The 25461-nt window shown below is 49.0% G+C and overlaps 1 protein-coding gene across 4 annotated transcripts; it reads right to left on the reverse strand.

Annotated features, from left to right (window-relative positions):
* Positions 1-1341: 1341 nt before the first annotated feature.
* SLC66A3 (solute carrier family 66 member 3) lies at positions 1342-24672 on the reverse strand. Of its 4 annotated transcripts, XM_005576553.4 has the most exons (7): positions 24414-24672; positions 19558-19640; positions 19412-19481; positions 15861-15918; positions 8150-8270; positions 5196-5237; positions 1342-2464 (listed from the first exon to the last, which is right to left on the reverse strand). In XM_005576553.4, the coding sequence occupies exons 1-7, from the start codon at positions 24554-24556 to the stop codon at positions 2373-2375; spliced, it is 609 nt and encodes a 202-aa protein (XP_005576610.1). In that variant the 5' UTR covers positions 24557-24672; the 3' UTR covers positions 1342-2372. The 4 variants fall into 4 exon arrangements, with proteins under 4 accessions (XP_005576610.1, XP_015289486.1, XP_065383505.1 ...); XM_015434000.3 differs by lacking the exon at positions 8150-8270; XM_065527433.1 differs by lacking the exons at positions 1342-2464; positions 5196-5237; positions 8150-8270 and adding an exon at positions 12532-12714.
* Positions 24673-25461: the final 789 nt, after the last annotated feature.

Consider the following 25461-nt stretch of genomic DNA (forward strand, 5'->3'; position numbering starts at 1 on the left):
GCTGCGGCTGTTACTCTCTTCTAGGATTCTGGTGGTAAAGTAGAGAAACTCGGACACTGTATTAACCTTATTGAAACATGCTTTAAATCGTGTCTAAAATCTGATTGGAGCAAGTCACTGCCGAGCTTCTCAGTCTGCATTGACACTGCTACTGACTCACCTCTCCTTCCCTGGAATAAGGCTTCAGCTTCCCTGTGTTGTGAAGACACCATTTGTAAGCACTTTGAACATAAGCACTGTGTGACAGCGCTGGATATCATGCTTGGGGGGGCCTCTTCCTGACTCCCATCCCCGTAATAATGAGTTTTGTTTGAAATTGTAGTAAGTAATGAACTGCATGGTTTAGAAAATCAAATATTTGATCAGCTGTCCCCTCTGAACAAAAATTGCACCCCTTTTTTGAAGTTTTGTTGCATCTTTGTAGTAATGTAATTGTATTTCATGCCTGCTTTTTATAAAAAAAAATAAAATGGAGACATAAGCATTTTCATACTTCTCCTGTGAAATAGTCCTAGAATACAGCAACTTTCTAAAGTTTACCCAAAACATTTGCTCTCTCTATAAGATGGGTATAAACAGTGGGATGAGGATAGTAAGTAAGTCTTATAACTAAGGCTGTAGACTTGTGATTCTTCTGCCCTATGATTTAATTCATGGAGGAATACCAAATCTCAACCAGGAGCCTATCTCTGATTTGATTTGGGTGTTTTAAGATGCACACAAATATAACAAACTCATTTGAATTGGTGAGGATAAGGAAAAGAGGCAGGATGTCTGTTTTGTCAGGAAATAGTGTGCTGAGAAAGTGTTTTCTAGGGCAGTTATTTGCTATATGATCTTGGGCAGGTTATTCACTCTGAGCCTCAGTGTTTTCATCTGTAAAATGGAGATTGTGTCTACTTTACAGGATCACTGCCAGATTAGGTATGATCATGTGCGCAGAATGTCTGAAATGGCTCCAGTGTTTGTTGCCTGACAAAGGGGGGAAAAACAGAGACCTCGGCACATAAGTTAAGTATGCTTTTAAAGGAGTTGCTTTAAGCAATGATAAAGTACTAATGCTATCTAAATAAAACATTTGTGGGAATAAAAATCATGTAATTTGTATTGATGCTAATGGTCAGATTATAACAGCAAATGAAAAAAGATTAACTTGGATGTTTAAAAAGATGATATCTGTAATTTTAACAACTACAGAATGAATAATTGTTTTTAGATACCATGTTCCTCTTCCTGTTGGTCCCAAGCAGTAGTTCTAAAAGGATTAACTAGTTTATTTAAAAACTATACCTTACATAAAATAGTCATATTAATGATTGACAATTTTAAGACTCAGCAGAATTCAAAATACGAAAATTTATTTTGCATAGGAAACAATAATCTCTGGTAAACATCATTACTGCATATAACAAAACAATGCCTTCAATTAAAGGGGGAAAGTGAGTTTTTAAACATTAGGGTTAATTTAGAAGAAAATACAGTATATAATAATCTTAACATCATATTTAGGGTAAAAAATACTATAATGTGAAAAAAATCCCTAAGAACTGGACAGAACCTACCTAACACCCTTTACTGTGTATGTTTTCAGTAGACAAAACGTATTTTGTACCAGATTGCAGCAGTGGTAATTATATAGTTGTGGCCCTTTAAACAATGGCAGCATTGTCCTTGAAGCAGAAAGCTTACTGGGATTTCCTCATCGAAAGAAGAGATTGCAGCTAATCCTAGTACCTTTTGTTAGGAATTACTTAAGGCACAGTGCGAAGTTGAAGGACTATTTTGATACAAACTCAAGCCAGTTACATGTGTGCTTGCCTTGGTATCCTTGCTAGAGCACGTGCAGGTGTAATACTGTATTATATAAAACAAGGCCACCCTGTTGTATCTATGTTACAATTAAACATTAGTCCCAGAAAGTGAACCCTAGTCATTTATTATAGGTGTCCACCTCTGACTTGGAACAAAATGCCACTCCGTTCATGTTCATTTTTGTCATGGAGAGGATTTATTTCCTAAAAGATTCTGAAAGCCAACAAATCGATGTAGTTCTTCATATAGAACTTAAGAGTAAGGGTCAAAATGGCCTCAAAATGGGCTTCGTGGATGACTTCCAACAGTCACTGGCCTTCTCTGCACTGCAGACGTCTGAGCGCTACCGTAACCTAACGAAGGAGGGAAATTGGTATTTTCAAACAAGTGTTTAAGTGGCTCTTTAAGTCTAAAGAAGCCTTTGGCTTCAAAGATTATAAACTGATTTACTAAATGTATAAAATTTATGAAATTTACTAAATTTATTAATTTAGCAAAGAGCTTCTTTTTCCTTTGGTTCAGTTACTCAAAATCCACTGTGTGAAGGAATAATGTATCCATCATTCAGCCTTTATAGCTGTCTTCCGGTAGCGAAGTACTGTCACGGTTACCCATATATTTAAAGCCAGCATGATCACAAAACGTGTAAGAACTGGGGAAAAAAAAAAAGGTGTATTAAAAACCGTCTTCACAATATAGAGCAAAACCACCTCCTGCTCAAAGTGTAAGCCTAAATAAAGCTTCACCCCCAACCACCAAAATGAACAATTTTGGTTCCAGGTATTTCTGGGGAAATGATCTTCCTATCATAATAACTACTTTCGGCCCCTTGGCCCGAATTCATAAATAGTAATTTATCATCTTTTTTTTTTTTTTTTTTTTTTTGAGACGGAGTCTTGCTTTGTCGCCCAAACTGGAGTGCAGTGGCCGGATCTCAGCTCACTGCAAGCTCCGCCTTTCGGGTTTACGCCGTTCTCCTGCCTCAGCCTCCCAAGTAGCTGGGACTACAGGCGCCCGCCACCTCGCCCGGCTAGTTTTTTGTATTTTTTGGTAGAGACGGGGTTTCACCGTGTTAGCCAGGATGGTCTCGATCTCCTGACCTCGTGATCCGCCCGTCTCGGCCTCCCAAAGTGCTGGGATTACAGGCTTGAGGCACCGCGCCCGGCCGTAATTTATCATCTTAAGTGCTCAATTGATAGTAATGTGGCTCTGGCTAAGAAGGGTTGTAACTTTTTTTTTTCTTTTTTTTTTGGAGACAGTCTCGCTCTGTCACCCAGGCTGGGGTTCAGTGGCCTGTCTCGGCTCACTGCAACCTCCACCTTCTGGGTTCAAGTGATTCTCCAGCCTCAGTCCTCAGGAAGCTGGGATGACAAGCGCCCGCCACCACATCTGGCTATTTTTTGTATTTTTAGTAGAGATGGGGTCTCACCATGTTGGCCAGGTTGGTCTCAAACTCCTGACCTCAAGTGATCTGCCCACCTTGGCCTCCCAAAGTGCTGGGATTACAGGCATGAGCCACCACACCTGGCCTAAGAAGGGTTATAACTTTTAAAAATCCCTTTATAATCCCTTTATTCATCTGAAGTCCTGAGGGTGCTGCTGTGTCAGAACATTCCATGTTAAGCAAGGGTGGTTTAACATATTCTGTTAAGATCATCCTGAAAAACTGGCCCACATAACAAGGCATGTTTTATATTCAAGTAAGCATGAAAATGTGTCTCTTTATGGAAAAATAAAAATACATATACATAACTTTAACAGTGACTTCACTTCTATTGTAAGGTACAGATAAAACTCCTGATAAATAGGTTTAATGAGATTTAAGATATCTTTGTGTTTGTAAAACACATGTAAGATTTTAGCTACACTGTTTTTAAAAAGTTATTCCCAGTCTGGGCGCGGTGCGCACGCCTGTAAACCCAGCACTTTGGGAGACGGAGGCGGGTGGATCACCTGAGGTCAGGAGTTCGAGACCAGCCTGGCCAACATGGTGAAACCCCCGTCTCTACTAGAAATACAAAAATTAGCCAGGCATAGTAGCGCATGCCTGTAATCCCAGCTACTCTGGCAGGAGAACTGCTTGAACGTGGGAGGCAGAGGTTGCAGTGAGCCAAGATCACGCCACTGTACTCCAGCCTGGGTGACAGAGTGAGAATCCATCTCAAAACAAAAAAAGTTATTCCCAGATACACTGATCACTTTCAAGAATAGCTGTCATAGATAAGAAATAAGTCACAATTAGAACAATCTTGATCTTTTAAACTTAATTTCTAATGTATAGGTTTTGTTGTTTACTTGTGGTTTGACTCTCCTTTCCATGCTGAGAATTCAAGTCCTGTGGAAAGCCCCAAGCCTGTCTTCCTTCCCATTTCCCACTTGATCAAAGTTTATGCTTTGACCAGAACAATTTTAGTCCTACCATCAGAACTGACAAAAAGTATTCGAGCAAAGGTACAACCTCCAGGAAGAGACTAACAAACATGTCTCTGTTCTGAAGCACTATTTCTCAAATAATAATTAGCTCATTTAAAAGGGCTCCATGCTGGGGACATTGTCTGATCTTCACAGGTGACACCCATCTGTTCTAATCATTTTCCAAAGATGTATAATATATGCTTGATTTGGGAGTTGAAAACAGCCTAAGGAATTACTAAATTATTTTGTGGTTAACCAAAGTACTTCCTCTTCCATTACAGCTTTTTCTTTTAAAGAAACAGAACAAGAACATAGTCCATTGGTGACACCACTTCCCTGCTTCAAAGCCTCCAGAGGCTTCCTACTGTTTGTGGGCAGTTCTTGTAGGCCCTGGATACTTGGGCCACTGCCAGCCTCGCGCCCTTCCTCTCCTGAAACTCACCCGCTTGTCACTGTCCCCCTGCTCTCCGCACTCTAGCCCTTTGTCCTTCACTCATGACCTTCACATGCTGCTCCTTGTTAGGAGTCTGGCCTCCCCCAGCACCCTTTCCTCTGGCTAAACCTCTACTCTTCCTCACGATCGCTCTTCTTCAAATTAATCTGCCCAGCTCCTGCAAACTAGGCCAGGTTCTCCTTAGATGCTCATCCTGCCCTACTCTTCCAAACCATGTCCCATTAGAATTCAATAGGGAATTGTGTGATTACCTCATGTCCAATTCCACTGCTTAAGTGGAAGTTCCATGGAGATAGGAATCTATTATCTTGTGCATATTCTATCCCCTGGACTATAAGAAGGAGAGGCTTAATAATAAAAATGGTTACCAAGAAGAGTAGGAATACATTGTTGCCATCTAAATCTGTAATCCAATAGAGCCAAGTCCATCCATTAAGCCCTAAGACAGTTTACAAATGAAGGAGGCACAAATAGCACAAAACTCAAAAAGGAAGTGAGAATATATTTTGCTTACTTGTAAAATCATTGGTGGTCATTAAGGTTGTGATGATTCTTGCTGTAAAAGAAAACTTGCATCAATAAGTAACTTGCCTCACAGACATTTTGGGGTTTAGCTAATAATGTCTTTCCCTTTTAATATCCCAATATATATTAACCATTATTTCTTAATTATTTTTATTTTTTTTACCTATATATATTAACTATTCTTGATAGAGTTTGGTAGTACAGAAAACCAAATAGTGCTGTGTTTCGTAATTACATAAAAACTAGCCATGCCAGATCACCTGAGGTCAGGAGTTCGAGACCAGCGGGGCCAACATGGCAAAACGCTGTCTCTACTAAAAATACAAAAATTAGCCAGGTGTAGTGACGGGCACCTGTAATCCCAGCTACTCAGGAGGCTGAGGCAGGAGAATCACTTGAACCTAGGAGGAGAAGGTTGCAGTGAGCTGAGATCACGCCAATGCACTCCAGCCAGGGCGACAGAGCCAGACTCCATCTCAAAAACAAAAACCAGCCATGCATCCTACCCCAATGGTTTTGAAACTACTCATAAGGGAGGGTACCTAGAAGGTACTCAAGCGCTGCCCGCGGAAACTCAGAAAGACTGCGCTCCCTTCCACTGTCTTCTGTGCTAACCCGCAACCCCCGACCCTCCAAAAGCAACTCTTAATAATTCTCAGTTACAAATTGAGCCTCTGGGTAGTTTTATTTAAAGAAAGGCTCCCACTAATTAAAAACAATGTTTTGGCCAGGCGCAGTGGCTCGCGTCTGTAATCCCAGCACTTTGGGAGGCTGAGGCAGGTGGATCATGAGGTCAGGAGTTCGAGACCAGCCTGGCCAACATGGTGAAACCCCTGTCTCCACTAAAAATACAAAAATTAGCCGGGTGTGGTGGCTGGCGCCTGTAATCCCAGCTACTTGGGAGGCTGAGGCAGAAGAACTGCTTGAAACGGGAAGGCGGAGGTTGCAGTGAGCTGAGATTGTGCCACCACACTCCAGCCTAAGCGAAAGAGCGAAACTCCATCTCAAAAAACAAACAATAAAGGTTTTCAAAGCACTGATTTCTATCCTTGCATTTTATAGATAAGGAGACTGAGGCCCAGAAAAGGGGAAGATTTTTCCAAGGGTTTAACTAGAACTATTTTGTTTAGTTCATTTGTGTGCTATAGCCCTTTACTTAGTAAACATTCAGGAAACTGGAGTAACAGTTTAAACCGACACACGAGAGCAGAGAGCGGCATGACTTGGGAGTTAGAGAAGACCACGGCCTGCAGCTCAAGGCATGCCTTTCCTAGCCCAATACCAGCCCATCAAAAGCCCTCTCTGCTAACACATTCTGCATGTAGCACATACTGACATAGTAGTTTTTTTGTCTTATCTTCCAACTAAACTGCAAGCCCCTGAAAGGCAGAGGCCAAATCCTATAAAATGTTTTGTTGACACATTTGATAAACCAAGGCTTTACACACAGACACCACATAAATAGCTGTTGATTAAATCATCATTTAAATAAAATAAATCATGTAAGTAGACAGAAGACTTCAGTTAGGGAGGCAGCCACCAAAGGACTCTCAAACTTTTTAAAAGGCTGTTAATAACCACACATCTGACAAGGGTTAATGACCAAAATATGTAAGAAACTCAAAAGACCCAATTAAAAAATGGGCAAAGGATCTGAATAGACATTTCTCCAAAGAAAACATACAGGGCCAGGTACAGTGGCTCACACCTGTAAGAAAACATACAGGGCCAGGTACAGTGGCTCACACCTGTAACCCCAACACTTTGGGAGGCTGAGGTGAGATGAACACTTGAGCCCAGTAGTCTGAGACCAGCCTTGGCAACATAGTGAGACCCATCTCTACAAAAAATTGGCTGGGGGCGGTGGCTCACGCCTGTAATCCTAGCACTTTGGGAGGCCAAGGCGGGTGGATCACTTGAGGTCAGGAGTTCAAAACCAGCCTAGCCAACATGGTGAAAATCTGTCTCTACTAAAAATACAATTAGCCAGGCATGGTGGCATGTGCCTGTAATCCCAGCTACTCGGGAGGCTGAGGCAGGAGAATCGCTTGCCTTGGAGGCAGAGGTTGCAGTGAGCCAAGATTGCACCACTGCACTCCAGCCTGGGTGACAGAGCAAGACTGTCTCAAAATAATAATAATAATAATTAATAATTAGCCAGGTGTGGTGGTGTGTGCCCGTACTCCCAGCTACTTGGAAACCTGCAGTGAGTGAAGATCACATCACTGCACTCCAGCCTGTGAGAGAGCGAGACCCTGTCAAAGAAAGAAAATCTTGATTTTAAGACATAATTAAGACAAGCAACTTGTTGAATATAAAGACCAGCAGTCATGGATAGAGACATTGGCCCTTTAAGATGCAGAAGAACCATGATGAAATCTACTTAAAATATCTAAAACTAGAAATCCAACTAATGTGACAGCTCTGAATTATAAAAATGTTTCTACCTATATATACCATATATGTATTTTAGGTCGTTTTTGTAAGAATCCAGATGAACAGTGAACATTTTAAAGTTAAGACCAAACAATGTGGCTGCTGAAAATCTCCATTACAACACATTTTATTCATTCTCAAAAGCCACTGTTCATCTTTTAAAACCTGTTATATTCAAATTTTTAAGATAAATTAGTACATTCAATATAATCAACCTCTTCATCCTTTCAAAGAAGAGAGAACTAATTAATATCAGGCCAGATTTTTGGAGAAAAATACGCTTTCATTTTTTTTTTCTTGGCAACTTAGATCTTACAGAAAATGGAGAACACTTTGCATTAAATCATCTTTGTAAACATGGATACACTTAGGAGGTTCTAGCTGAACAGCTATTTGTAAAGCAGTAAAGCGCCAGGGACCATGTTACTTCAACACCAACTTAACACCCTACTAGGTAGACACTTGGTGCTACCAAAGGCCTCCCCACCGTCTGAGTCCGGTCCTTACTTGCACAGGTATAGGAAGAGAGGCTCCAAGTCAGCGCACTCACAGTTCCCGAGTCTCTCGTCTTCCATAGACACTGGAGCTGTGCAAACTTACTGGCCGCGCTGATGAAAGTACATAGATTCTGTTTGCAGATAAAATGTGAGAAAGTCACGAGTCTGTTTGTTAAAAAAGCAAAAGAGGCCTGGGCACGGTGGCTCACACCTGTAATCCCAGCACTTTGGGAGGCCGAGGCGGGCGGGTCACGAGGGCAGGAGATCGAGACCATCCTGGCTAACACGGTGAAACCCCATCTCTACTAAAAATACAAAAAATTAGCTAGGCGTGTTGGTGGGCGCCTGTAGTCCCAGCTACTTGGGAGGCTGAGGCAGGAAAATGGCGTGAACCCAGGAGGCGAAGCTCACAGTGAGCTGAGATCGTGCCACTGCACTCCAGCCTGGACAATGGAGTGAGAATCCGTCTCAAAAAAAAAAAAAATGCAAAAACAAAAGAGCACCAGATACTCAAAGCACTTTTGAAGCCAAATTTTCAAGTCAAAATAACGGATTTGTACAAAGTTGAAACCTAACTTTGGTGAAAAAGAATGCAATAGTGAGACATTTATTTATTTTGTTCGTTAGTTAAGACAGAGTCTCACTCTGTCGCCCAAGCTGGAGTGCAGTGGCACAATCTTGGTTCACTGCAACCCCCGCCTCCCAGGTTCAAAAAATTCTCCTGTCTCAGCCTCTCCAGTAGCTGGGAGTACAGGCACGCGCCACCACGCCTGGTTAATTTTTGTATTTTTAGTAGAAATGGGGTTTTGCCATGTTGGCCAGGCTGGTCTCAAACTCCTGACCTCAGATGATCCGCCTGCCTCGGCCCCCCAATATGTTGGGATTACAGGCGTGAGCCACCACGCCCAGCTTAAGACATTTATTTATAACTCACAGATTCCACCATGCAGTGGGTAACTAATGGCCAGGGCTAGTTTGAAGTTGGGAATGAGAAAGAATCAATGGATGGCCACAGAGGTTCATCTATCCACACCTCCAATAAGAACTAAGTACTGAGGGGCCAGGTGCGGTGGCTCAGGCCTGTAATCTCAGCACTTTGGGAGGCTGAGGCGGACAAATCACAAGGTCAGGAGTTTGAGACTAGCCTGGCCAACATGGTGAAACCCCGTCTCTACCAAAAACAGAAAAAAATTAGCTGGGTATAGTGGCGGGCGCGTGTAACCCCAGCTACTCGGAAGGCTGAGGCAGGAGAATCGCTTGAACCCGGGAGGCAGAGGCTGCAGTGAGCTGAGATCTCATCGCTGCACTCCAGCCCTGGCAACAGAGTGAGACTCCGTCTCAAAAAAAAAAAAAAAGGAAAAAAGAAGTACTGAGATACTGTGCTTTAGAGCTTGGGGAAAACTATGCTGTTCTGAACTGACAAACGTGAACTCCAGCAGCAAGCTGTGGCGCTTCAGCCCTGAATTGCTGGCTATTCTGCTAGTCTGTGTGCACTCAGGCCTCTGCTACACGGTGAGGAAGTGATCCTCACACATCAGCCTGCTGCTCTGCACAGCATCCTCCATGCTGACCACCACCAGCCCTGCCAGCACCAGTCTCTTCAGCAGCTGAAACTCCCGTCTCCGGGTTGAGTGTAGGCCGAAGGGAGATGAGGTGACACCTGGGAGACCAGTTAGGCTAGTGCAGTCACCTGGGTTTGTAGGAGGGCAGTAGAAACAGATGAGGTGAGAAGTGTTCAGGTTCCGGATATATTTCCAAGGCAAAGCCAATAGGATTTGCTGAGGGAGTGGTAATAGGATGTGAGAAAAAGAGAAATCTGGCTGGGCACGGTGGCTCACGCCTATAATCCCAGTACTCTGGGAGGCTGAGGCAGGTGGATCACGAGGTCAAGAGATCGAGACATCCTGGCCAACATGGTGAAACCCCGTCTCTACTAAAAATGCAAAAATTAGCTGGGCATGGTGGCATGCACCTGTAGTCCCAGCTACTCGGGAGGCTGAGTCAGGAGAATCACTTGAATCTGGGAGGTGGAGGTTGCAGTGAGCTGAGATCATGCCACTGCACTCCAGCCTGGTGACAGAGCAAGACTCTGTCTCAAAAAAAAAAGGAAAGAAAAGAAAGGAAAGAAAGGAAGAAAGAAAGAGAAGAAAAAAAAAGAAAAAGAGAAATCCAGGAATCAGGGTGATTCTAAACTCCAGTGTTTCTGGCCTTTGCAGTGGAAGAATGGAGTTGCCATTAATTGAGACAGATTAAGATGAAGGAGGGAGGGGGCAGGGTGGGAGATCAGAAACCCAGTTCTGGACACACAAGGTTGGAGAGGCTCACTGTCAGGCAAGGGTAGCCAGTGGTTGGCTGTGAGGTGTGTGTTGGAGCCCTGGAAACACTGGAATCAGGGAACTGAGGAGGAATCAGTAAGGACACAGAAAGGATCAAGGGGAAGGGACACTGGAGAGCAAGGCGTCCTGGAAGCCAGGTGGGCAAAGCGATTCAAGGAGGAGTCTGTGGGGAAAAGAGAGATCAGACTGTTACTGTGTCTATATAGAAAGAAGTAGACATAAGAGACTCCATTTTGTTCTGTATTTGAGATGCTGTTAATCTGTGACCCTACCCCCAACCTTGTCCTTGCAAGAGACATGTGCTGTTGTGACTCAAGGTTTAACGGATTTGGGCTGTGCAGGATGTGCTTTGTTAAACAAGTGCCTGAAGGCAGCTTGCTTGTGAAAAGTCATCACTATTCTCTTAATCTCAAGTACCCAGGGACACATACACTGCAGAAGGTCGGAAGGTCGCAGGGACCTCTGCCTAGGAAAGCTAGGTATTGTCCAAGGTTTCTCCCCATGTGATGGTCTGAAATATGGCCTTGTGGGAAGGCAAAGACCTGATCGTCCCCTAGCCTGACACCTGTGAAAGGTCTGTGCTGAGGAGGACTAGTGTAAGAGGAAAGAAGGCCTCTTGGCAGCTGAGATAGAGAAAATCATCTGTCTCCTGCCCGTCCCTGGGCAATGGAACATCTCAGTGTAAAACCCGATTGCATGTTCTGTTTACTGAGAAAGGAGAAAACCGCCTTAGGGCTGAAGGTGGGACGTGCTAGCGGCAATGCTGCTCTTTATGCACTAAAAAGGTTTATGGAGATGTTTGCATATGCATATCAAGCACAGCACTTTTCCTTAAACTTATTCATGTCACAGAGATCTTTATTCATATGTCTTACTGCTGACCTTCTCCCTACAATGATCCTATTATCCTGCCACTTCCCTTTTTCTAAGATAGTAAAGATAATGATCAATAAATACTGAGGGAACTGAGAGACCGGTGCCGGTGCGGGTCCTCTGTATGCTGAGCGCTGGTCCCCTGGGTCCACTTTTTCTTTCTCTATACTTTGTCTGTGTCTCATTTCTTTTCTCAAGTCTCTTGTTCCACCTAATGAGAAATGCCCACAGGTGTGAAGAGGCAGGCCACCCCTTCAGGAGTCCTGATCGATGGCGTCAAAAGCTACCGAGATATGAAGAAGAGGAATGAGAACTGCTCACGGGCTCTGGCATGAATGAAAGCCGCTGGCCTTGACAAGAGCAGCTTGTTGACCTTCTGTCTCCCCAGAAGAAAAGCTCACGGGGAACACTCAGTCTGTTTCCTGCTGGGTCCCCAGGACCTGTGACAGTGCTGGCACCTGGCCGGCACTCAACAAATCCTTGCTGAGGGAATAAATCCTTAATAATAATGCAGTTTGGCAAACGTGATGATAAAAGTGCACCCAGCGTGACTTGGGAGGACAGAAAGGGTTACTTGGACAAGGAAGAATTATGGAGAAGGGAGGCCAGGTGCAGTGGCTCAAGCCTGTAATCCCAACACTTCGGGAGGCCAAAGCGGGAGGATCACTTGAGGCCAGGAGTTCAAGACCAGCCTGACCAACATGGTGAAACCCCATCTCTACAAAAAATACAAAAATTAGCCAGCCATGGTTGCATGTGCCTGTGGTCCCAGCTACTCAGTGTTTGGGTGAAGGAGAAAGGACAAGATGGAGGAAGGTGAACAAGAAGGCATAATCCATGTTGCTTCCGGGTTCTTCCTCACCAACTTTCCCGCGCGCGGGAAGATGCAGATCAACCGAGCATGCGCCAGGTGATGTCAATCCAAAGAGATCGAAACTTACCCGGCCACGCCTACGGAGACGCCCCTATCACGCCCTTATCCTGCCCACTGCCCTCCCCCTTCCAGTACCAATGCATAAAAGTCCGCTGCTGGCAGGAGCCAGTGTGACTTCTTCGGCCCCCGCATTTGTGGACCGGAGAACATCACCCGAGAGCGCCGGCACGACTTCCCTGGCCCCCCACACCTGAGGACCAGAGAACTTCGCCCGAGAGTGTGTGCATATTTGCAATAAAAGACTGCCACTTTCTTATGTACTTTGGCCTCATGTTTAATTACTTAGCTCTCCTAAATTAAGTTACATTAAATTAAATTGAAACAAAACACTCAGGAGGCTCAGGCACAAGAATCATTTGAACCCAGAAGGCAGAGGTTGCAGTGAGCCGAGATCACACCACTGCACTCTAGCTTGGGCAACAGGGTGAGACTCTGTATCAAAAGAAAAAAAAAAAAAGGAATTATGGAGAAGGGAACCGTAGGAAGTGCTCTTGGGCAGAGGAGTTGACCAAGGACATGTGGTCAGGCCTGTGGCAGGATTAAAGTCACCCTGGGAGCTAGGTGCGGATGGCTTGGACGATGGCTGACCCCAGGCAGGAAGGCCTGTGAGGAGAGGGGGCTCTTGTACAATCAGGAGACCTGGACAGAGCAGAGGAGGGAGGGCTGCAGGGGAGGGCTCGCACCAGAGAACTAGCCAGACCACAGGCTCGGCGGGGTGGCAAGGAGTCGGTGCGGGATGGGAAGAGCTGGGGAAGCTGGCTTTGTTCACACACATCAGGGCCCCAGACCACATTACGACACACTCGTGCTAAACACAAGCTTGCCTGCTAGATATTCTACCAGATTCATCTTTCAGGAACAAAGCCATCTTTACAATCCTGAAACAGTGTTGGTTTGGGCCCTAACCGAGCCCCGGAATGTCTTATCACATCAATTCAATTGGAGACTATGAAAATTTTCTGTAAAACAGTCTAGTCTAGGAACAGGATTGGAAAGGAGAAGGGATGCTTAGCTGTTATGGGGATCATTTTTAAGTACTTTAATCATTTTCTTGTGAATAAACCATGAGTATATGAATTATCAATTTAACCATGAAAGCACAGTTTAGGACCTCTGGGGGAACGATCTTGGGTACCTGCATTTGAAAGCCAAAAAACAGAACATTCTACAATGGAGGTTTTCCACTGATTCAAGCAGCATCCGCTCCTCTCTAGGATTCTGGAGTTTCGCTACCATGTGTGAGCTCTGAAGGCCCTGCGGGTTCTCCTGCACTGGGGCTCTCCATGACTCTCAGATCTGGGCCACCTTGTGCCCCGGGCCCTGGCACCTCAGAGCAGGTGCATGAGGAACACTCATTGAGTCAGTGAAGGAGGGCTATGGGCAGACACAGCACGGAGCCTGGTGTTCAGCCCTCGCATGATAAAGGAAAGAATCAAAATTACATTTCATGAAATGTTACATCATCAATGTGTGGTTAGACTAGACGACTACTGCTAAGGGTACAGAAGAAACACCAAAAAGCTGTTGCTGTCTTTGACCCCTGAACGTGATTCTTTTGTTTTGTTTTGTTTTGTTTTTGAAACAGAGTCTCGCTCTGTTGCCCAGGCTGGAGTGCAACGGTTTGATCATGGCTCACTGCAACCTCCACCTCGCAGGTTCAAGCGATTCTCCCGCCTCAGCCTCCGGAGTAGCTGGGATTACAGGCACGCGCCACCACGCCCCGCTAATTTTTGTATTTTTAGTAGAGATGGGGTTTCGCCATTTTGGCCAGGCTGGTCTCGAACTGCTGACCTCAAGTGATCCACACGCCTCGGCCTCCCAAAGCGCTGGGATTACAGGCGTGAGCCACTGCACCCAGCCGTTCTTGACAAGCCTATATCTCAACATTGCTGGAAGGATGTTTCCTGAGGGGTGAAGGCTCACAGCTGCTGTATGGGAGCTAATCACCCCCAAACTAGAACCACCCCAACTCAATCAGTAGTAGGAGCTACTGAGAACAGAGACAACAGAGAGAACAGAGACAGAGAGAAGAGAGAACAGAGACAACAGAGAGAACAGAGACAGAGAGAAGAGAGAACAGAGACAACAGAGACAACAGAGACAACAGAGACAACAGAGAGAACAGAGACAACAGAGACAACAGAGAGAACAGAGACAACAGAGAGAACAGAGAACAGAGAGAACAGAGACAACAGAGAGAACAGAGACAACAGAGACAACAGAGACAACAGAGAACAGAGAGAACAGAGACAACAGAGAGAACAGAGAACAGAGAGAACAGAGAGAACAGAGAGAACAGAGACAACAGAGAGAACAGAGACAACAGAGACAACAGAGAGAACAGAGACAACAGAGGGAAGGCTCATTTACAGGGTTGTGAGATTTGGCAAAAAAAAAAAAAATACAGGACATCTAGTTAAATTTAAATTTCAGATCAACAACAACAAATGTTTTAGTACAAGTATGTCCCACGCAATATTTTGTTTGTTTGTTTTTTGAGATGGAGTCTCGTTCTGTCACCTAGGCTGGAATGCAGTGGCATGATCTCAGCTCACTGCAAGCTCTGCCTCCCGGGGTTGAAGCGATTCTCCTGACTCAGTCTCCCAAGTAGCTGGAATTACAGGTGCCTGCCACCATGCCTGGCTAATTTTTGTTTTCTTTTAGTAGAGAATGGGGTTTCGCCTGTTGGCCAGGCTGGCCTCGAACTGCTGACCTCAGGTGATCCGCCTACCTCGGCCTCCCAAGGTGTTGAGATTACAGGCGTGAGCCACCGCGCCTGGCCCCATGCAATATTTTGGACATACCTGTACTGAAAAAGAGTTCCTTTTTAATACGGCAACCCTACTTATTTGTTCTCCAAAGAAACAGGGTTGAAATGTAACAGAAATTTAACAGAGAATCTTGTCCACAGACAAGACGCTGGGGGAAAGGGGAAAGAAATTCATGAGTCTAGGTGTGGCAGGCAGTGCCCTGCGACCACCAGTTAGTTCTCTTCCTTCTTTTCTCGTTCACTTCTGTCACCTTGGAGAGGTCTGTGGTCAAACACATCCTCAACCACCCTCAGAAGCCTTGGAAATTTTCAGCCCTGAGCCAAGTATGAAAATAAGTCGGCCCTTCTCCAGGACAAGGCCAACATGCCATTATGAACCTAAGAAGCAGCTCATTAACTGATGCTCAATTCTTCATTCTAAAACTGCTAGTGGCCGGGCGCCTAGGCTCAAACCTGTAATCCCAGCACTTTGGGAAGCCAAGGCGTGTGGATCACCTGAGGTCAGGAGTTCGAGACCAGCCTGGCCAACATGGCGAAACCCTGTCTCTACTAAAAATACAAAAATTAGCTGGGCATGGTGGCACATGCCTGTAATCCCAGCTACTGGGGAGGTTGAGGCAGGAGAATCCCTTGAACCCAGGAGGCAGAGGTTGTGGTGAACCGATTGTGCCATTGTATTCCAGCCTGGGCAACAAGAGCGAAACTCCATCTCAAAAAAAAAAAAAATTACATACATATATATATAATCTATCAAGTTCTCTCCAAGGTAGCTTATTCCTCCTACTTTCTTTTCAAGCACAACACTTACCATGGCCAGGTCTATGATCCACTTCTGCAGGGCGAGGACGAACCAAGAAGACACCAATCTTACCAAGTGTTAAGGGACACAGCAGTGGGTCGCCCACATCCCCGCCACCCTCCCATCTCACATATACAAACCAAGACCACAGAGAGCTGCACATGGAAGCCAGGTGGGTGGGAGAGGGGGACATGCTACCAGAATCTGCCAGATTTGGAAGGGATGAAAAGGGTTGCAAGTGAACACCTGCTGGGAGTTCAAAAGAACGAAAGCAGGTTACGGAAGAGAAATACAAAGACACCCACACTCATGGACTGCTCCCGACGACCGGGAACATTCCTAGTGGTTTTCACTGACCACTTAATTCCAGACCATGCAGACGTCTCCGATTTATGGTCAAAAGCTAAGCACTTAAAGGAGAAGTCCAACATTATAAAGCAGGAATGTTCTGCAAAATCGGTGTGATGTGAACTTCTGTTTACTGACTTCCACCTTTCCCACTAACTCCACTGTAAAAACGATACAGTAGGGGTGGGCAATGCTGGGAGTCAGGCGTGTGCACTGAGCTCGGCGACGCCACAGGAACAGAGGCCAGCTGGGAGCTGAACAAGCACCCAGGAGACAGCGGCCAGGGCTGGAAGGGGACCGCCAAGAGTCTCTGGAGTGGCCTTGGGAAAGTCACTTTTCATCTTTCTACCTTGATTTGCTTATCTGTAAAATGGACTCAACATTCCTTACTCTACCTCCCAAATGCCTAAAAGCACGTAGCACCGACTCAAGAGACTGCTATTATTATAATTTCAAACATTAATTAAATGAAGATACTGAAACAATGCCCGGTGCTAAAAGTCAGTGGAACTAAATACTCACAGCCTGGTCAACACCAGAAGGTAGCTCGAAGCTGGCTGGAGAGAATCCTGTTTTGAAAACACTAACTCAATTTTGAAAGCTAATTTTTGTGACTCCTCCCCCAACCAATTCTGTTCTATCCCACCTCATTCTGTGTATTCGGAATATACATTTTATAAAATTTGACCAATAGTAGGAGCTCCTGAGATCCTACAGATGATTTATTTGTAGGGTTGCCAGATTTCACAAATTAAAGTACAGGACACCCAGTTAAATTTGAATTTCAGGTGGAAAATAAATAACTTTTCCCGAGTTATTTATTGGTGTGAGACACCATGCTTGAATCATTTTTTTTCTTTTTTTTGGAGCACTAGGGAATCCCACTATGTTGCCCAGGCTAGCCTCAAACTCCTGACCTCAAAAGATCCTGCCACTTAGACCACGCAACCCACTGGGGTTACAGGCATGAGCCACTGCACCTGGTCAATAATTTTCAGTAGAAGTATATCCCATGCAATATTTAAAAGTATTCCTTAATATGGTAACCCTATTCTTTTGCTCTCTGTAAGTCCAACAGGAGATTATAAGCATGTTGCTGATACTACGGACTCGCCATCAGCCTCCAGCTATGTGATATCTCCCAGTGCCACCAGCACCCAAATTTTCTAATCTGCAGACTCACCATTTGCACAAAGCTGTTGCATTGTATTTCAAAAGTAAATCACGTAACTCTTTTCATCTTCAAAGTACCATTTAACCAGCTGGGACTGACTGTGAAGTGTTGAGGTACAGTCCAGCTGTGCAGTCCCTCTTTCTGCAGAGAGAAACGGAGGCAGCAGAGCTTACCACTCGGGGAAACAGCAGAGGGTCAGGACTCGGCCAGAACCCAGCTGCCTCCACCGACACAGGCTGCAGAGCCTCGCTGCTGGTAAAACCACCACAACGGCCCTGTCATTTACTCTGCTTGACTGTGTTTCTGGCACTTCTAGCTTCCACAACAACCCTAAAACATAGGCATTATGATCCCACGTCACAGATGGGGGACGCGCAGTTTCTGGTGTATGCTGAAGCCACCGCTGTGGTGGCAGGGACCTGTCCTGTCCGGCTCCAGGCCAGCCGTTTCCCACCACTCCACACCCACATTCTCATGGCCTGCGCTTAGGTCACTCGGGCCACAGGCCTGGCTCTGCCCTCCTTCCTCTGCTCTGAAGAGGGCATGGGAAGAAACAGCTCAGGACATTTCACAGATGTGGCAGGACAGGCTGACAGCTAGTGCCATTGAAAACACTTTCTTGGGCCAGGAGTGGCGGCTCATGCCTGTAATCCCAGCACTTTGGAAAGCCAAGGTGGAAAGGTCGCTTGAGTCCAGGAGTTCAAGACTAGTCTGGGCAATACACTGGGACCCAATCTCTAAAAAAAAAATTTTTTAATTAGCTGGGCATGGTAGCATGCACCTGTAGTTCCAGCTACTCAGGAGGCTGAGGCGGGAGAATTCCTTGGCCCCAGAAGTTCAAGACTGCAGTGAGCTATAATCCAGCCACTGCACTCCAGCCTGGGTGACACGGTGAGACCCTGTCTCTTAAAAAAAAGGTTAAAACATCTTATAGCTTGGGCAATATAGGGAGACCCGCGTACCTACAAAAAATTTAAAAATTAGCTGAGTGTGGTGGCATGCTTCGATAGTCCAAGCTACTCGGGAGGCTGAGGCAGGAGGATCGCTTGATCAAGACAATTAAGCTTGACCAAGGAGGTCAAGGCTGCAGTGAGCTTTGATCCTACCACTGTCATCCAGCCTGGGCCACAGAGCAAGACCGCCTCAAAACAAACAAACAAACAACAACAAAAAACACTCTCCTGGCTTTTTTTTTTTTTTTTTTTTTGAGACGGAGTCTTGCTCTGTCACCCAGGCTGGAGTGCAGTGGTGCCATCTCGGCTCATTGCAAGCTCCGCCTCCCGGGTTCACACCATTCTCCCGCCCTCAGCTTCCCGAGTAGTTGGGACTACAGGTGCCTGCCACCACACCCGGCTAATTTTTTTGTATTTTTAGTAGATACAGGGTTTCACCTTGTTAGCCAGGATGGTCTCGATCTCCTGACCTCATGATCCGCCTGCCTCGGCCTCCCAAAGTGCTGGGATTATAGGTGTGAGCCACCGCGCCCGGCCTCTCTTGGCTTTTTAAGGAGTGTGACGTTCAACTAGTGAGTCTTTACAAAGAGAGCTGAAGTGAAGCCTCACCCTCATTCACAGGAAGTGCCACTGAGCGGGGACACATCTTTGAGCTGACCAGGCTTCCACTGCAAGCCTCAGCCACCGACTGCCGCTCAGACCTCAAGGCTCAGCCTCTAAGCTAAACGTCTTGAGAGGCGCCGGATACTCTCATTATTGCTTCCAATCCTTGGGGACCATTATCAGGGCAGGAAGAAATGTCTCAGATGAACTAATGCAGCTGGATGATGCCGCTCTTAGCAAGGGTGGACTCGACCCATCTGCCTTCCACTCGGCCTGCTGGCACCACCCAGGGCATGCTGGTCTCGGAGGGGCAGCAGGGGCTGTACTGAGGGCATCTCTAGTGTACGTGGACACATTTATATTTGAGATTCTTTTTTTTTAACCAAAAAATACACATCTGGTAAAGAAGCCTGCTTCACAATGCATACTATTCGCAAATAACACCCCTGTTCCCACTTCTGGCTCAGATTCGGAAAGGATACACAGCGATGTAAGGAGTGGCCTGCTTCACGTTCCCGTTAAAATGAAAGATACACAGCAGGAGGATGACATCTGAAAGAGAGAGGCTATGAGTGAGGGAGGGAGGGGAGCCCCGCAGCAGCCCGCCGGACAGGGAAGGGGCTGTTACCTTGTGCGATGAGGATGGGGTACTCCAGGTAGGTCAGCGGCGGATACCCATAGTAACACTGGTACCGGAGAAACACCAGGAACCTGGAAAGAGGAGGGCACATGTCCACGCGGCTGCCCCAAAACGCAGCTGTCGGGGCCTGGCAGGCACCCGGAACACAGGTCAGTTTGCCGAATCCTCGCAGTGGTGGTGTGGACACCCCAGTGTTAAAGACGAAGGTTTAGAACAAAATAGATGGAATTCAGTTGAATCATCTGTACAATTTTTGGAGCATCCAGAACTTACTGGGCACCGGGCCATAGTGCAATACCCATGACCTCTATGAAGTGCCTTGAGATGGTCACTTACAAAGGATTTTTACAGAAGGCAAATCCCTGAGCAGGAGTATGAGACTGGGCCTTCTGGGCCCACGCTTGCTGGCCTGCCTGCCACGTTGGGCTCTCACTGACCCCAGCAGCTGCCCCTCAGCTGCTGCACACATCTGCCCTCCACTCTGAGAAGCTGCAGAGGCACAAGGATCCGAGGGGCTGCAGCCATCCCTGGATGGGGGTCTGTAGCCATGTTTTAAGAGTTAGAACAGCACCTGGATGGTCCAGTTGCCTTCCAGAAGAGCTGCCTGGTTGAGACGGCAGTGGGGGAAAAGCACAAAGAACCACCGTCAGTTTCACTAAGATTCCAGCTGTGAGGATGCTGCAAAGACCCCAGGGTCCCACCTTCTCAGAAGAAAAGGCAGAGCTTCCTGCCTCCCTCTCACACCCAGCTGTCTCCTCCCTCAGGACCGGAATCCCCGTGGTCTCCTGGGGCTGTTTGTCCCACACCCAGCTTTGTGGCTCCCTCCCTCTCACCTGTGTGTTCAGACCACTCAGGTCGGGAAGAAAGGGGAGCAGGAACCACGGGACTTCAATGCACAGGAGGGATCCCCCAGGGTCTCCGATCGCCTAAGCTGGGAAGGAATCCTGGAAAAGCCCGGTTCACAAACAGGCTGTGCCTCCCTAGCCTGTTTCCGACAGTGCGCGACTTAGCTGGGGGCGGAGTCGGAGGAGGTCCCAGCGTGGCCCTGAGCACGAGGGCCTCCCGCAGGCCTGGTCCCCGAGTGGAGGCCCCCACCGTGCCCAGGAGGGTCCCCACCCCCAGCTGCCTGCCCACCCTCTGGGCGCTTGGCAGCTGGGCCACTTCCCAGCTTCAGGGATAAGCGGTGCCTCTGCCCAGCCCTGCCCTGCCGCAGGGGCTCTCCTCCTGCCAGCCTCCTGAGCAGCCCTCTCTGTTCCCCTGTGAGATGGAGCCAGAGCGGCTGGCAGAGCGGGAGGCTGCACCCCAGCCCCTCTGTGGGGCCACAGCCAGCCGCTGAGTGCTGAAGAACAAAAGCTATGGGGGTCTTCACCATTGAACTAACGGTGTGCTGACCCTGGGACGCAGCCACAGTCCGCAGGCCAGGCCTGAGAACCTGGGGATGTCAGAGTCCGTTCTCACCTCCAGGGGTCATCCATGCTGGCCTCCACATCTCACAGACCACTTAGGGAAACGGAGGCCCAAATACACAAGAACATACAAGATGAAGAGCCTGGATTTCCCGAGGCTGATCTGGACGCAGCCGTTGCTGCCCCTGCAGGTTTTGTCATCTACTCCCTGCTTTCCCTGGGACTCAAACTCCCCCAGCCCCTGCAGCCTGGGGAGGTGGGGGCAATGTCTTTCCTTTAGTTTTAATGTTTCTTTTTTTTTTTTTTTTTTTTTGAGATGGAGTCTTGCTCTGTCACCTAGGCTGGAGTGCGGTGGCGCGATCTCAGTCACTGCAACCTCCACCTCCCGGGTTCAAGCGGTTCTCCTGCTCAGCCTCCCAAGTAGCTTAGAGTAAAGGTGTGCGCCACCACGCCTGGCTAATTTTTGTGTTTTTAGTAGAGACGGGGCTTCACCATGTTGGCAAGGCTGGTCTTGAACTCCTGACCTCAGGTGATCTGCCCATCTCGGCCTCCCAAAGTGCTGGGATTACAGGCGAGAACCACCATGCCTGGCCCTTTAAAGTTCATTTTAATAAGAAATCGCTACAATGCTCATCATCATAAAATCATGCTGGCCGGGCATCTGACACAGACCCATTTTTTTCGTCTCCATTCCCATCTGCTCCATGCAACTGTTGGAGTTTTCTCCCTCAACACCTGCTAGAGGGTTAAACAAAACATACCCCCACCCAGGCTGGGGGACAAGTGACCCGGAGCACTTAGTGGGCTCCAAAGGCATCCTACCCAGAGGCCAAGGTTCTACAGCCTAAGGGTCCATCGAGGGAGGGCCGCAGTCCACGGAAGGCTGCAGGCAGGGCAGGTCCTATGGATCCTGTGTTCCAGGAGGCTCCTGGCTGCAGAGAGCAGGGAGGCAGAGCCCTGCAGGCAGGGCAGGAGGCCGCCAGCAAGGCTGAGAAGCAGCAAGGTTGGGAACCAGGGAGGGGGAAGGCCCCAGCTACAAGGAATGCCCCTGGGCGGCAGAGGCAGGTCCCTGGGCGGAGGCTCCTGCCCTTCACACCAAGCCACACTAAAAAGGCTTTTCTGGCGTCATTAAGACACACTTCATGCTCCAATTGACTCGATGCTCTCAGAACTGGGAAATGGAGACCCAAAGAGGGCCCGTGCCGTCCAGACGGCTGACTGCGGCAGCCCTGGAGTTCCCTCTGCTCTAACTCTGGCTGCTGCCGGATCTGGTCAGGGGCCCAGGGCCCAGCTGGCAAGCATGGCCAGCCCCAGGCGGGCCTCCCAGGCAAGGCTGGGAAGGGCATGAGGGAGGCAGGCAGGCAGAAGGGAGGGCCAGGACCCTGCTGGGCTACCCAGCCCGCTGCTGCCCTGGGCTCCTTACCTCCCTAACTCCGGTTCTCATTGTCTGGGGACAAAAACAACACCTACCTCCTAAGGCTGCTGTAAGGATTAAATGAGATTATGATTCATGATAATTTATACAATGCATAGAGTCAACACATGGAATGCTCAGGCAATGCCACATGATAATAAACAGCTGGCGGTACGGAGATCAAATCTACTGGAATTCAGCAAGGGTAGAGCCTTGATCCCTTCCAGCCTGTCTTCCAGGCGAGGCTGGCACTGCAGCTGGGCCCTGACAGAAGTCTGTGTGCCTGGCCCTGGCCCTGGCTTGGAGGCTGCAGAGCTGGTGCACCAGCCCTGACAGAGTCCCCTTTACCTGTAGTGATAACAGCAAGCCCCTCAGACAGGCCAGCAGGGACAGCAGCAAGCCACTGCCGCACCCAACCCCTGGGCTCCCATGCCCAGGAAGATCCTTCCACTGCCAGAGGTCTGGCTTTCACTAAGGCGAGCTGGGACTAAGGTAAGCTGGGAGAGGTGACAGCTGACAGATTTAATATGAGCCCTCACCTACGTATCTCTGAGGGTTTGCGTTTTTCAAGCAACGGTGCAAAGGTGGTGGAAATGCAGGCCTAGGGGCTGGTGGCAGGAGGGAATCTACGGACTCTACAGACGGCCTGGCTTCTTTTCCATCATGGGTCCAGCTTCAGCTTCCCCAGCTCGGAGACCTAGCAAGGGGCCAAGGCCAAATCCTGCTCTTGGCTTTCATGCCCTTGTCCCCTCTCCCACCTGAGCGGTCACTGCAGCCACTTCCAGCCTGTGTCCTCTGCCACAGCCTCATCGCTCCAGCCTCTCTGCTCCCAGCCTGGCGGCGGCACCAACCTGAAACACAGGCTGCCTGCCTCCCCTGGTTGCCCCTCAACCCTGCCATCCAGCCTGGGACCCCCCTCCACACCCCACAGGGCAGAGTCACTCACAAGCCTGGAAGAGGTCACAGCCCCTCCCACTGCAAAGCTTTCCCAGAAATTTCCCCTCAAAGCCCCCCACTGGATGACTGTACCCAGGGCTGGGCTCCATAGGGCTGGCGCAGAGTCCAGAGGCTGAGTGGGGTCCCTCACCCTCCCACATCTGAGGTCTCCTCTTTCTCCCCCGCACCCATTGGCTTCTTCCCATCCTGTGTCCCGCACCCCCGACCTCGCCCACCTTGCGCTCCAGGACGGCTTGTGTGGAGGATCAGCCTTCAGACCCCACTGGGTGATGGCGGGGAGCAAAGTGGAGGGCCTGGCCTGGCCAGGGGCAACGGGCGAGATCACTAGGTTCAGGTATGCGTTTTCCCATTGTTGGGGCTCAAAAATGATACGCCAAAAGTTTGGTGCTCTGGCATGATGAATACTTTGAATAGGAAGGCCTTAGAAGCTGCCTCAGAATCAGGGACTTAAAGACCTCTACGTCACCCCTTCCCAACTGCAGAGACTCTCCAACGTCCTTATAGATGACTAAGGAAACTTCTTTCTATAAGAAATGCAATTGTCTTAAGACCCCCTCCCAAGGAATCTCATTAAATAACCAGGAAAGGTTCCCCACCAACCACCGGGAGAAGAGAAGAGATTCAGCCATTCTTAGTTCAACCCCTTATTTCACAGGTGAGGAAACCGAGGCCCGAAAAAGAGGCTGAGGGTGCGTGGTGAGTTTAGGGACAAAGAATATGACAGCCTCGAGGTGCAAATGGCCTTGCTCAGGGCCAGCTGGTTTTGTCACTAGCGCACCGAGGGCTGCCTCCGCTGGGTCTGTTTCCTCATCTGTAAAATGGGCGTGCATAGTCAATTCGTGCCACGCGGGACTTGGTGAGAAACAATGTAAGTAAGCGGGTGGCGGGTGGCCCTGGGAAGAGCACCCCGAGCCCCTAGGCTACCTAGTTCACCCTCGGCCGCCCAGCTGCGACGCCGGCGTGCAAGGATCATCCCCGCCCTACTTCGAGCCGAGGCTCTCCCGGGCTCCCAGGGGGGCAGCAGCTGCGAGGGGGAAGGAGGCAGCCCTGGTCGCCCCCGGCCTTACCCTGCCAGCTCCAGAAGTAAACTCGGAAGGCTGAGGCCCCGCGCGCTGCGCGCAGCTAGTACAGCGGAGATCTGCGGCAGCTTCAGCGCGGCGCACACGCCCAGCGTGCTCCAGTTGCACAGCCCCAGCAGCGCCGCCTCCATAGCGCCACGGGTTTGGGCACCGGGGCGGCGGCAGCGGTAAAGGGCCGCTCAGCCTCGGCGGCACAGCTCTGCCGAAGCCTTCCGCCCTCCCGGGATCCGCCCGGGACCACCCAGCCAGGGTCCGCCCCTCCGCGCTCCGCCTTGCTCCGGATCCGCCTCGCTCGGCCCCTCCCCTGGACGCACCCCGCCCCCTGGCCCGCCTCGCCTAATCCGCCAGGCCTCGCCCCGCCCCCTGGCCAGCCTCATCTCGCCCCGCCCGTCAGCCCCGCCCATGGGCCCACCTCCCACCGGCCCGGGATCGCTCAGTTCTCGGACCCGCCTCACCTCGCCCCGCCCCCAGATTCGCCCCTCCCGGTCGGCCTCACCTAGCCCAATCCCCTGGCCAACCTCGCTCCGCCCCGTCCCTCCTCGCTCCGCCCCCTGGCCAACCTCGCCTCGCCCCGCCCCTCCTAGCCCCGCCCCTGGGCCACTGTCCCACCCTGGCCTGTGGGCTCCGCCGGCAGCTGCTTCGTTTTTCCGCTTTCTTGCGACCTGATAGTTTAGCAGCCGCCGGGAGCCGCCCCGGAGGTCCGGCTTTTCAGGGATTGGGTGGACCGGGAGGCAAACGGGCACCCTCTAGGGGGATGGGCCATTCTGCGAGATTTTTCCCTCCCTACAAGTGTTTTAGTTTCTCTCACTAACCATTTCAGGAGTTAAAGCCTCCTGCTTAAGGGCTTAAGGGCTGGGTGCACCCTCCCGATTTTACAGGTGGGGAACTGGGCTGGAGAGGCTCTCTGGGACCAGAGCCCCGGGGTCACCTCGTTCGTGCCCTTTCAGAGCACGCGGCCTGTCTGCAGTCTGGGACGGAAGGCTTCCCGGCTTCCCTCCTAGCGGCGTGGGCCCTGACCTGAGAGGCTACCGGAAGC

This window comes from Macaca fascicularis, chromosome 13, assembly GCF_037993035.2.
Source record: "Macaca fascicularis isolate 582-1 chromosome 13, T2T-MFA8v1.1".
Taxonomy (NCBI): domain Eukaryota; kingdom Metazoa; phylum Chordata; class Mammalia; order Primates; family Cercopithecidae; genus Macaca; species Macaca fascicularis.

What these genes read in the sequence shown, in the direction of transcription:
- SLC66A3 (XM_005576553.4), bottom strand. Translation starts at nt 24,556, where the DNA reads ATGGAGGCGGCGCTGCTGGGGCTGTGCAACTGGAGCACGCTGGGCGTG. An exon ending in GGATCATAGACCTGGCCATG is followed by an intron (nt 8,271 to 15,860) that starts GTAAGTGTTGTG and finishes ATCTGCAAACAG; the next exon opens with AATCTATGTACTTTCATCAG. An exon ending in GACCACCAATGATTTTACAA is followed by an intron (nt 2,465 to 5,195) that starts GTAAGCAAAATA and finishes TTTTTTCCCCAG; the next exon opens with TTCTTACACGTTTTGTGATC.